We start from the raw sequence: 13,264 nt of genomic DNA, 5'->3' as shown, positions 1-13,264 counted from the left end.
TGTCTCTCCAGAGAGGTCTTTGCGGATTGCTATGCTCAATGCTTTCTTGTCAGAGCTCGTGCAGTGAGGAGGCAAGAAGCCCGGTCCCACTCAGGCTTGAATCCATGTGCTATATGCAAATCATGCATGAGTAGGACTTAGGAGTAGATGAATCTGTTAATTTTGTTTTCTCTCAGCTTCTAGTTTTCCCAGTATTAAATTCAGTTCTCTACATTTCCACAACAATGTGCAATTTTTAATTAAAAGAAAAAACCTCATGAAAATGAACCAGCATTTTAGTGTGGATTTTTTTATAATAAACACTTTTCTTTAGCTAATATTCACATTTTTGCAAGTAGTTCCTCCTAATATAGTATATTTTTGTATGCTGTATTCTAAAATATATGATTATGCACACTTTCCCCCACCATGTGCATTTTTGAAAAACCACAACACAAAATTTGGAGAAGTTAACATTTTGAAGGATAGTTGGCTTTGTCTTTCATTACGCATATTGGTTTGAGAAGTGCAAATTAGGCAGTTCTCATTAAAATGCAAACAAAACTGAATTTTTCTTACAGCACAATCTTACCCACATTTACTCACAGAAAGACTCAGAATTCAGGGGAGAGCACTACTTCCTAATAAGTGAATTTAAGATTGTAGCCACTGTTCCGCAATCCTGTTATCTTTGGAAGTGGAACCAGTTATGTGTGTAGGGCCAAGTTTGCTACCTGGCATTACTAACAGTAAGATTAATACCTTGGAAACCCAGGAAATCACTTATGTGAGACTTCCTTCATAAATTTAGGTCTACTATCTCTTAGGAGAATTATGTTTTGCAAGAAGGATCTCACTGAATCCTGCAGAACCCCACAATTCTTTAGAGGTTAATTGGTTTATAATTGCTTGCTATGTTCTCATGCCCACATTGTGAATAATGTTGCCACTGCTTGAGGCATCAGAAATCTAATCTCAGATTCAGATTTCTTCTGATAACCTTGATCCAAAACTAATTTATACTGGAGCAGGACTCAGATCCAGACTTTGCCATGCTTTGAGTAGAGTAGACCCAGTGAAATCCATGGGTGCTGGCCATGATTATGTCCCATTTTTCTTAATGTGTGTACCCTAAGAATAATATAGATGCAGCCTAGGATAAGAGTGGTCTAGAGGGGCACATTTAGCTTCCAAGCCTGAGGCTGCCAATCCCTCATCTATGAGACTTTGGGACCTTTAATGATCAACCTATTAAAAAACGAGTCTCCCCTGGGGTTGTGTTGACATTTTCAACATTTAAGGTTCAGCCACACTTTCTTTTGTGTTGCATTTCTAGGCAAAGGTCTGGACTTTCTAGCCCCATGTCCAAGAAGGTGTGTGTATCCCAGCACTTTCCCTGGGGAAACTTGTGTTTTACTGCTGAAACACAACAAACAACAATCAGGGTTTCTGTGGATTGCTGTTTGCTCCAATTCAGCAGTAAAATGGGTTTTCCTGGGGAAAGCACCAGGACAAAAAAATGAACTGTTCAGACATGGACTAGGAAAGCCCGAACCTATATGCAGAAAGCATACAGCAAAGGTAAGTGTGGGTGAGCCCTTACTTTAAAGAAAACAAAAAACTGGCTTTAATTGGCAAGCAATGTAGCCTGTTCTTAGTGATAGCTGCTATAGTCATAGCACATATGTGGGTAGCACAAAGGAATTGGGTAGTGGTTTGGGCAACTCAGTAAAGGGAAGGAGAAAAGGCAATGCTCTGTATCTGGGAAGTATATTACAAAGATCAAATAGGAGACGGTGCAATTAATTTTGAGTTCATTGTGTCTATAGGAAAGAGACAGCCCAGCCCAGCCAAATTCAATTTGCTTTATTAAGTTGGATGAAATAATGGTTCTTTTAAAACTGTGCCATGATTCATTATAAAGTATTAAGCAATTATATTCTATTTTGCAGAAGGTCATGCATACGAGGAAGAGGCACATGGAATTGTTTCAGGAATTAAATCAGAAATTTCAGACACTAGACAGATTTCGAGATGTACCAAAATCAGGCAGTATGGTAAGTATACTATTTTATTTTGCTATCCTCTTATGTACTTTTAATCTCTTACAATTTAAGAATTATTGAGAAAGTTGTGAATTAAGGTAGGGTCATCTCAAAATGAGAACTTATTATTCTTTTTCAGTGAGAATTGCCTAATAAGTAGAAAGCTCTCTAGCAGCTAGAACAGGGATGGGAAACTTCAGGCTCAGGGGCCAGGTGTGGCACTTCAGGCAGACCACACCATACTCCAAGCTCCCCATTGGTACCCATTAGTACCCTTCCACTACTACTTGAGTACTTTTGCTAAGCCTGACTGTGTCCTTGAACTGTGTCCATGAACTTCTGGCTTCCTGGATGAATAATGTGTATGTCCGGGGGGGGGGGGAGCCCTCTGACTAAAGGGCTACAGCTTAAGTAACATAGTAACATCAACTTCCAAATGCATAAAAATCATTGCAATCAAATATTCGTATTATATGTTATTGGATGTAAAACAATTGTCTTAAGAATGAATATGTACTGAATATTCAACATTCACAGAAGACCATTATTTAATAATTGTATATATTATTCCCTCATAAAATAGTTTAAAATTACAATTTGGAGTTATAAGAAAAACGTTAAATTGAACCTGAAATATGCCAAAGCCTTCCAACATCATATCTCTTGGCTGTTAATTTAAGACCAGCTGTGGTGATGTGCCTTTATGGTAGTGTTAAAAATAAAGGTTCAATATATAAAAATAGGCTATATTTCAGGGTTTACTAGCAAGTGCTTTATTAGCTTCTGTGTAAACTTGAAAAGGACGTCATGTTAGAAGAAAAATATTCAGGATTAGTAAGGCCCATTGTTTGTTTGCTTTTCTGATATGAGACCTTCTTTATAATGAGAAGCTCACACATTTCGTGCCACTATTAGAATTTTATCTGGCTTCCATTATTTTCGCAAACTCTCTTCTTGCTCCCAGAGAAGGAATGGCAATATATCTACTTAGAATTTTATGGCCATGTACTGAATTGAGTAGATTATTATTATTATTATTATTATTATTATTATTATTATTATTATTAGGGATCTGATGACTAGTTGTTAAAAGATTTCCCACTTTGCTGCCAATTTTGAAGAGAATTTATGGAAACTAGCTCGTTTCAGTCCTAAAAAATAATCTTTAAAAGATTAAATATCAGCTTAATCCCTTTGCTCCTATATCACATCAGCCAAGGCAATGAAAAGTGACATAGACTACACATCCGGCAGGAACTAAGCTTTGATGAGTCTCCGAGGAAAAGAATCATCTAACTGTTGGGCAACCACCAATAATGGTTCCCCTGTATTTACCCTCATCATATATTCTTGGCATGCAGCTACAATGAACAAGACAAGTATCCTTGATTAATCTTAGATACCGTGATGGGGCTGAGGCAAGGAAAGGCTGCTGAGGGCCTTACAAAGTCAAAAGCCAGCACTGGATAGCGATGTTTCTCATCTGGGAGTTTGGATTACACTTAGCCTCAAGTTGTCACATGCTGTATTTGAGGGACACTTATAGTAGCTATGACGAGCCTTTAAATCCCACTTTGCAATTGAGAGGAGAGCTTTCAATGTCTTGCGTTACAGGGCCCACCACTAGCCCAAACACACAGTCAGTTCCCAAGAAGGCTGTAAAACGGGCAGCTAATCCAATTTGGTGGGAAGTGCTCCTTGTCAAGTTAATTCCTGCTCACCTTTCTAGGAAACTGCAAGTAAATATATAGCTGTCAGAGATGGCCAGCGAACCTTTGCTTCACTCAGTTCCAACCCTGCTACTGGGAGTTTGTTAGCAGATCTGCTGGCAAGCCTTTCAGTGTGCCGATTGCGCATAAAAAAAGGATGAGAAAACTGGCTGAATTTTGGCCAGTCTGACACCCTTCAAAGCCATTTTATCTCTCTTGATGTCTGTTTTTACATGTGATCTCTTAAAAGATCAAATCGGCAAAGAGGAAGTTTTTAAAAGTTGTTTCTCTCTCTCTCTCTCTCTCTCCCTCCCGCACCCCACCTCATTCCTTTCATTCCCGCAGGAAAATCCAACAGCAGCCAGCAAGGCTCCCTGGGACACTTTCAAAAACACAAGTGACTACCCACATTATACCACAATAAATGTATTAGATACAGAGGCAAAAGATGCTTTAGAACTAAGACCATCAGAATGGGAGAAGTGTCTGAACTTGCCTCTAGATGTACAAGAAGGTGATTTTCAAACGGAGGTTTAACGAAAGAGGAAACAAACTGAAGCGAAAGCGAGATATAGAACAATTTTGTTTGCACTGACACTCCAGAGACTTGGGAAGCCTGACACGCCAATCTGAACATTGTGGCCGAGGCGTGTCAGCACCTTCATGTGCCAAATGTCAGTGGTTTCTTTTCGTATGATATATTCCCACTAGCAAAACTAGTGGAGAGCCCAGGTGTACAATTCTTACCATCGTGTCTTGTAAGTACCCGTGGAATGGATTTGTAAGGTAAATCTTTATAGATAAACCTCAAGCAACGGTTCATGTTGTAACAGCTTCATCTGGTTTAGTTTTCAAAAAACTTCACCATGAAGCACAATGTATATATTTATGCAGTTTTTAAAGTTTATAACAGTCTGTTTGGCCATTACTACACTTTTTACTTTATAATATAAAAAAGCAAAGTTTTGTCGTCATTAAATGAATGTCTGTTGAGCTACATTCTTCATTGCTTTAAATGCAATAAAGTAATAATCTCACTTTTATATGAATAATATATTTCACATCTTTATTACTGCAGTTTTCTCTGGAAAGCTCAGAGTAGCTTCTCCTGCTGCAGCTGTGTATAAAATATTTAAAATGTTGTATGGTGTAAATAAACTTTTGTCTACATATCAGTATTTTCAGTGCATTTTATTTTGGATTTGTTTATCGGAAATTTGCATATTTATAAAGTTTTCTTAAACAAAACAGAAGCTGAAAATGTATTCAGAATTTTAATAGCATACTGTTATTACTCCTTTGAGACTAATGATTTCTCAAATGTAATAATAGGTTTGCATGGCTGTTCTATTTTTCTACTCTACGGAGGCAACACACAATGTAAATTGGCCTTGTAAGAGCATTGCCAAATTAGTTCTACTATATGCAGGTCTTAAGCTTTTTTATTTAGCTACAGAAAGACAACTTTTTAGACAAATACTGTTCAACAAACAGAACTTGAGGGAAATGCTTCTCTGGCTCTGACTGCCACCACCATACAGTGTAGTTTTGTTATAATTTCTTACTATTATTCTTATTATCAAGATTTATTACCTCCTTCAGTACTGAGGTACATAGCATGACTCTCTCCAAGAAAAATTAAATAATATATTCCATAAAAGATTCAGTGCCTAAGACGACAGCAAATCATCTTTCAACTTCAATCGGAACTAAGATTTTTTAACCTAGTATTTTGTATCAATGAATAGTATGTAAAGAAGCCAATACTGAATAAATATATTAGTAAACTGGTCTGCATGGTAAAATAAAACATGCTGATACATGGAAAATGTAATGTTGTCTGCCCAATTACATAGCTTAAAACACCTGCCATTCTGCAAGATGTTCTCCATGCTTTTATAGCTTAATTGGACTGAGAAATACCCACCTCTTTAAGTATTGTAAGTATGCTGCTTGGCTTTTTCTTATGACTAAAAAATTAGTATTGTTTGATTACAACTGTTGCCAGAAGCCAAATGTAAGTCAACAGCAGGGTTTTCTTTCAGCTGGAATTCAGTTCCGGCACCTCTCAGATGGATCCCAGCACCTCACCATTGCCATTCTAAGAGAATGAGGGAGATGTTTATAGTAAGTTCCGGCACCTCATTTTCAAGAAAAATAGCACCGGTCAACCGTAACTTGGGGGGAGGGGGCATCGTCTAGGAACTCTGAACAACAGCAGAAACTCCAATTGCCATAGCTGGTGACTCAGACAGAGTAGTTCCTATGGTTGAAGCACAATCATCAGCAAAGAAAGTGCATAAATGGGTCCAGCAAAGGTACCAGATAGGCCTCTTGATTATTGCAACATCCAGTGACTGCCTGGGATGTAGGCTTTGATAGATATGGTACCACCTAAGCTTCCCTGTCATGTTGCACACAGTGCTTTTCAGTGGAGCAGCTCATGCACTAAGATGCCACTCTTCCAAATAATGTGCAGGCCAAAATTCAGTTACAATCCCATGATACACAGTTGCTCCAAATGGTTTGTGCGTACAAGTACATGGATGTAGCCAACACAAAGTTCAAAAATTAGGGTTCTCCCCAGTTCCCAAAATGCCATGGAGGTGAATTATCCCACTATGCTCCCACCTGGGTGACGCCCCTTTCCATTGCTGCCCTGCACTTGGCGATTGCTGCCACAGCAGCATCAACTCACAGGACTGCAACTGTGTGGCACTGTGGGCCGTCTCGTAATGCCATCATTGTCAATGCTGAACGGGTCCAGCCCTCAAGCCATGGATTGCCGATGAAGTAGCTCGCTAACCTCTTCGCTAATCATTTAATATGCTGGCTTTTCCTCTTGAAATATAATAATAATGCACTCATAATACAATCAGCACTTGCAGGGCTTTCTAAAAGCATGTCAGATTACAGAGCTCTCAATTATTTATTTGGCTGGCTTAGTGTTAAACCAGAAAATGTACTGTCCTCGGGGACACAAGCATGTTTGCTAAGAGTGTTTGCTGCTGCTGTTTTTCACATGGAGCAATGTAGGATAAGTCAGGCTTGGAAGGGGGTAATGAAAAAGTACTGTGTTTTATGAGTAGTTGTATGTGAGGGACTTGGGTGGCACTGTGGGTTAAACCACAGAGCCTAGGACTTGCCGATCAAAAGGTCGGCGGTTCGAATCCCCGCCACAGGGTGAGCTCCCATTGCTCGGTCCCTGCTCCTGCCAACCTAGCAGTTCAAAAGCACGTCAAAGTGCAAGTAGATAAATAGGTACCGCTCCGGCGGGAAGGTAAACGGTGTTTCCATGTGCTGCTCTGGTTCGCCAGAAGCGGCTTAGTCATGCTGGCCACATGACCCGGAAGCTGTATGCCGGCTCCCTCGGCCAATAAAGCGAGATGAGCGTCGCAACCCCAGAGTTGGCCACGACTGGACCTAATGGTCAGGGGTCCCTTTATCTTTACGTGCTGTACTCCCTTTCAAATGGTAATGGGACAATCCAACCAGGAGGTATGTATGTGTGGAGGCAGACATTTGCATGTATGCCCCTTGCTGGATAAGAACTGCCTGCACAGCAGCTGGAGCTGGGTAGACATAGCGGTGCCACTATACAGTAACATGAGTACCAATCAAAAACAATTTTTGCAAGAAGTGGGGGTACAATGTATTTCTCGCCCCTACCCTCTTCTTCCTCCTGGGGACTGCTCTCTAGTGAACTGCCAATCCAGTGCTCTGTGCCTGCTCAACTGGGCCACTTATGTATGTTTTCAATTTTCAATTTAATTTGTACTTCAATGAAATCTTGTTTTCAACAAAAATGAGAATTACCTAATACTTTAAATGGGTTTGTATTTTATGTGATTTTTTTGGTTACTCATTATATAGTATAACAACAGCTGACCTTGCTAAATATTATAGACTGCATACATACCATACATTTAAAGCACACTCCAAGAATTCAGGGAACTGTAGTATACTCATCGCAGAGCTACTATTACCAACACCCTTGACAAACTAGAGTTTTCATTGGGCGGGGGCTGTTTTAAATACATGGGATGCATGCAGCTTCAGAAACTTGCCTAAAACCTTTTTCAATGAGCCTACTCAGATGTATAATTTAGCTACCTATATTGGTTTTGTAAAAGTTTTGCTGATTTTATCTGTGTTTCAATTATTATGATTTTTATGTATATGTTTTATGGTTCTGTGGATTTTAGCTGTGCTTCATCTACAGTTTTATTATGTACACTGCTTGGAGAGCTCTGTGATTAAGTGGTTTATAAATCTTCTAAATAATTTAACATAAAGTGACATGCTTTCCATTGCTCTGTAGTCCTGCACTGGAACTGTGTTTGCGAGAGCGAAACGGGATGAAATATTCAGCCACCTAAGCACAATGTCTAAAACATCTCTTGCCACACTTGGAAAAATTGCACGCACCCAATATGCACCAAGTGGCTCCTTCTGTGCACAAGAACTTGAGAGCATATGTGAAGCCTTCCCACAACAGTGAAGATGTGACACTCCTTGCAGAACTGCTCCATGGGTGCGCTAGGGATATCATGGAACACTGCCCCGGCACCAAGTCCTCAGTATTTGTTTCTATCACAGTTAGTCAAAGGGTTACTTATAATTGCTCCGGGACCAGAGAGTGTTGGTATCATTGCTTTAGCATCTGGAATGTTTTCCACCATCCTGGGTGGTAGCGTGCCACGCTGGCAACAGATTGCAGGCTTCATTTGTTCCATCCACTGTTAGTTCTGTACCCCTTTTCCTCCAGAACTAGGGTTGATCACTTAAATAGATGGAATTCTAAAATGCTTAACTCCATTGATTTTGTACCCCTATTTTCTCCAACTCCCACACCCACTTCACATAATTAATGCCTGGTGGCATCTCTGTTTTCTAGGATGGTTGTTAAGAATGCTATTTTTCTCGTAAAAAACACCTCTTATAATGGCAATGGCGCCCACCCAAGAGGTGCCAGAACTGAGTTCCGGTGAGTTCTGGCTGGAAAAAAAGGCCTGGTTGTTAATTAGTTCTGTTGAAATTATATTGCAACTGCCATCACAACAGAGCTAAAGTTCTGGTAGGTCATTGTGCACATGGCTGTAGATGTTACAAATACGAAGGTAGCAAAAAGCTACCTAAAGATTATACTTCCACATCATTTTTATTTTCCAGGTAGACACCTGCTTCTTAATCAGATAGTCTCCCCTGATGCAACAATTACTGCTTTCATCTACATGGAAATAATGTACTACTGGAAGATAAGGGTACAGTCCATTTTTGGCACAGTTGTCTCCAATAAATGTGGCACTTCTTTCTACATTCCACTGCCCTTCTGCCTGTAAATATTTTAGGTTATCATACCTGCAATCTCGGTAAAATTGTTTTGTTTTGCTTTTTCCACAATCCAGTGGTTAAATCTTTATAAGGTGCTACCATGTTTGTGTATTTTGCCAGGACAATTCAACAGCTCTTTCTCTTTCTGGAGAAGTAAATACATTTCATCAGTGTCTCTCTTAAAAATGAATGATTGGCTCAGTAAATAAAATTCTGCCTTTGACAAGAGATACCGAAGCAACAGCTCACTTCTATGATCTACTGCCCTGTATAGAGGAAGTGGTGCTTTTGAAGGTGTGACTATCATTTGAAGGGAACACTCTTGCACCAAGTAAAGAGTAGAGGAAGGAGTTTCAATCAATAAAATGTATGACTGCCACTTGTTAAATAAAGCTGTGAAGTAGCTCAAGATGTCAAGAGTACATACATCATTCTCAGTGTTGCATTGCAAGCTTCTTTCCCCTCCCCATAGCTGTTATGTGAACATAAATCTCTATTCACAGTCTAATTCTGTCTGGATTGTGGAGTCACAATTCTAAGTTTGCATATATAACAGTATTTAAACAGTATTAAACTTTAGGCTGTTCTGCTTCACTTCTTGTTCTTCCAAGTGTCCTTATTTTCCTAGATTTACAGAAGTCATCCTGGTTTTCAATTTGATCCCAGAATGTCCCACTTTTTCTTAGGACGCCCCTATTTTCATTGGAAAAATGTTGGAGGGTATAAAGTTATCCAACCCTTTAGCAATCTGAAAGCAGCCCTGAATAGGGAAGGTTTTTAAAAATATTTAATGTTTTTATATATGTTGGAAGCCGTCCAAAACAGCTGGGGCAATCCAATCAGATGGTGGGATATTATTATTATTATTATTATTATTATTATTATTATTATTATTATTATTAAATTTAATTTCCAATCAATACAAACACCAAACTAAAAAAACAACAAAAAACCATAATAATAATAACACAAATTGACAACACAAAATTAAATACAGTAATATCCCTATGCCTACTACTCCTTGTTTATCACCATTCTCTCCCTCCTCTATTTCCCACTGTTATCCCCCTTGTCACTTATATATTCGTTCCAAATTTCTTCATATTTATCCATTCTTATTTTGCGTTGACAAGCAATTCTTTTCTATGTAGACAGATTAGCTACATTATTATTATTATTATTATTATTATTATTATTATTATTATTATTATTATTGAATAGGACATCCCTATTTTCATCAGAGAAATGTTGAAGGGTATAGACATCACTATATATATAAACTCCCACTTTACTGCCCCCATTCCAGCAGATTCAAACCACAACTTGCTTTCAGTTCATACGAAATGTGTGCTAAATTTGTTAAAGACTACTATTTATGTGAAGGCCTTGCTGTTGTTTGCTGCGCCTCTCTGACTTGTTCAAAGTGGAGGTTATGATATGATCTCCCGAAAGTTGACTGTTTTATGGAAAGAGCATTGAGTAAAAACGTGTCATTGTTAACAATGAGCAGGCACTGAAATAGGCAGGGGGTTTTCTTCTGCAATTGCTTAATTCAACCCCATATTGCACAGTGTTTGCTTGCCGTTACCTTTTCATGTTTGTGTCTGTTTCTGGCTCATAAACATTTTGGCCATGCGGCATGATATTTCATTTTGTGAGCAGAGAAAAGTAAACAATAAAAAAAAATGTGAAGTCCTTGTATCAATGTAAGTAAAAGGGTTAGGACAGCAGTCAGCAAGAGGAACTTAATGATACAGAGGGAAGGCACAGGTTAAGGGAACAACTACCAGGAAGCGATTCTGCACAGAAAGCAGAGCAGGAGGGTCAGAGAGAGAAGTTAAAGAAAGCTTGCTTAAATAGAGTTATTTGCTTGATGATACTCTAACCAGATGACCCTCATGGTTCCTTCCAACTCTGCAGTTCTGTGATTCTATTATTCTAACACTATTTGAAACAGTCCTTATTAAAGAGGAGACCGTGGAAGTAAAATTTAGTTCACTGACGGCTTTGCCTGGCTTAGGGATTACCACTGCCCACCGTCTACGAATCAGGAGTCTGAGCAGTAGATACTAATACATTAAAATCACAATATTTTCGAATAAAAGGAACTTTGTTGTTTTTAAGTAATTTAATTGTGCCAACAACTCCCTTCTCTGAAATGATTCTCTGATGGATTCTTATTTTTTGTTTGTTTTAAATAAAGTTCTACAATTTCTTTCTTGTGAGTTTTCCTGCAACAATATTAAGAACATCAAATGTCTACTAGGGGCAATTTCCCCCCAGCTTTTTATTTCTATTTATTTCTATTTTTTACTTTTTAGTTTGACTAAATGATTAGTAAAGCCTGTTTATGTTTAAAGCCAAAAAAAAAGAGTAGAGCTACAAGACACATTTGGGGAGTGTGATTAGTAGCCTAAATCAAAAGTTATCTTTTTTTGTTGTTGTTGTTTTGCAACGAAAATCTAAAAATAAAGCGAAGAATATAAACAAAACATATGAATAAAAAAACCCTTGGAAATTTACTCAATCCTCACAACTTAGGGGTAACACCCTTTTAGTCATTTTTTATATCATCAAAACAAGAGTTTGAAGTTGTCCTGAACATTAGCTAAATCAAGTGCTTGTTAGACTGATAATTATATTCGCTCCTCTGAGACCATTCCCCATCCTGCACTTCTGTTATCCTAAACATTTGCTGGCAAGAAATCTGGGAAGATTTTTCACTAAATTAGGAATGCCTCTATTCCTTCTCTGCTTGTCATATTTTAAGCGGTGTTATGCTGGGGTGTGGGGGGGGGCACCATTCAGCTGTTGAGAGAGAGAACAAAGAGAACAAACATCCATTTTAGGATGCTAATTTTACCTTCCCCTGAGAGACATTTAAAAATGTGCATTCTAGTTAACACAAGGTTTATCATTCCATTTGCAGGCACAGAGACTCAGTTTAATAAGGATCATCACTTCCATAAAGAACTCGACTAAGAGAAAAGGGATAGAGATTCCCGGTTACATCTCATTACTGCTCATCTTCAGTCATGGAGTGAAATGGAGTAGAAGCACCAGAAATAATTACATTTCTTGACACCACCATTCCCAGTAAACCCTGCTGCTGGGGAGTACTGGATTTCACTCCCTTTATCACAGGGTAATAGTAAACAATGGTAAACAATTTGTGTCCTGTGCACACAAATATGTTCTTGCAGGAAATCTGTTGATTGTAGAGGCTGCATATGAGCGGGATATTAATTGGACTTGCTCACTAGGAACAGTTGTTAATTAAATGCTAATGAGGCATTGCCATTTGCACTGAGTTCCAGTAATAAGCTTGCAAGTGCAGGAGTTGCCTCATCTCATAAAACGTCTCCTTTCTGTTCTTCATTCGTTCTCTCAGAACTTAGTTAAATTGGGTTCAAAGAAACTTATTCCCAGGTGAGTGTGTACAGGATTGCAGCCTTAGGCATACAGCACTGCACACATTTTAGCAGCTCAGGCTGGCTGGCTGGCTGCAACCCTATCCGAAGGAAGGGGAACATGGTCTCAGTTGCAACCACAGCGGCTGTAGCTTGACTTAAATGGCTGTAATGCTCTCGGCATAAGGCTGCCTTTAAAAAATCTGTCCAAAAATTTTAGCTAGTGACAAATTTAGCAGCCAGAATGTGTGTGTGGGCTAGGAAATTTGTTCATGTCAAGGCATTCTGCATCTGTTGCATTGGTTACCCAAATTGTATCCAAGCTCAATATAACTAACTTTTATAGATTGATATAGTTTGATTCCACGTTACCTGGAGGACCTTCTTCATGAGGGTTGGATAAGCTTTTCCCAGCTCTAGGGCTGTATTCAACCTAGGTCAACTCTCTAGAGACCACGTGCTGGTGGGAGGCATGGCCCCTCCACGCTCTCCAGCATACATCACACCCAGACAGCCATATACAGGTTATCACGCCCTCTCCAGTCATCAAATGATTGATCTGATGGGTGGGCAAAGGCAATATTAATCCATATCATGGTGCTGGCAATGAAAAATTCCACTTGTCTCTGTGTGCTTGCCCCCCGACCCCCAGCAGGGGCACTGTTGAGACAAAACTGAGTCAGGGACTGCCACAAGGAAAGGTTTGGTGGATCATTCTTAAGCTCAGGTAGTTCCCATAGGCCAATATGCTTGTCACGTATTGACTATGTTTCCTTCCACAACAGCC

The 13,264-nt window shown here is 39.1% G+C and overlaps 1 protein-coding gene and 1 long non-coding RNA gene across 5 annotated transcripts in view; one reads left to right on the top strand and one right to left on the bottom strand.

Moving 5' to 3' along the window:
• ADGRB3 (adhesion G protein-coupled receptor B3) overlaps positions 1 to 4,903 on the top strand; it is a 452,998-nt gene extending 448,095 nt beyond the window's left edge. For all 4 annotated transcript variants that reach the window (XM_081905943.1, XM_081905944.1, XM_081905942.1 and 1 more), the window contains 2 exons: positions 1,932 to 2,036; positions 4,079 to 4,903. In XM_081905943.1, coding sequence (XP_081762069.1) covers positions 1,932 to 2,036; positions 4,079 to 4,270 — 297 coding nt within the window. In that variant the 3' untranslated portion in view covers positions 4,271 to 4,903. The remainder of the gene's footprint in view (positions 1 to 1,931; positions 2,037 to 4,078) is intronic.
• LOC309367396 overlaps positions 1 to 13,264 on the bottom strand; it is a 69,520-nt gene that overhangs the window by 17,182 nt on the left and 39,074 nt on the right. The window lies entirely within an intron of this gene.

This window comes from Podarcis melisellensis (assembly GCF_964234715.1).
Source record: "Podarcis melisellensis genome assembly, chromosome: 3".
Taxonomy (NCBI): Eukaryota; Metazoa; Chordata; class Lepidosauria; order Squamata; family Lacertidae; genus Podarcis; species Podarcis melisellensis.
The sequence above is the reverse complement of the archived record's forward strand: the minus strand, read 5'-3'. Positions and strand labels throughout refer to the sequence as shown.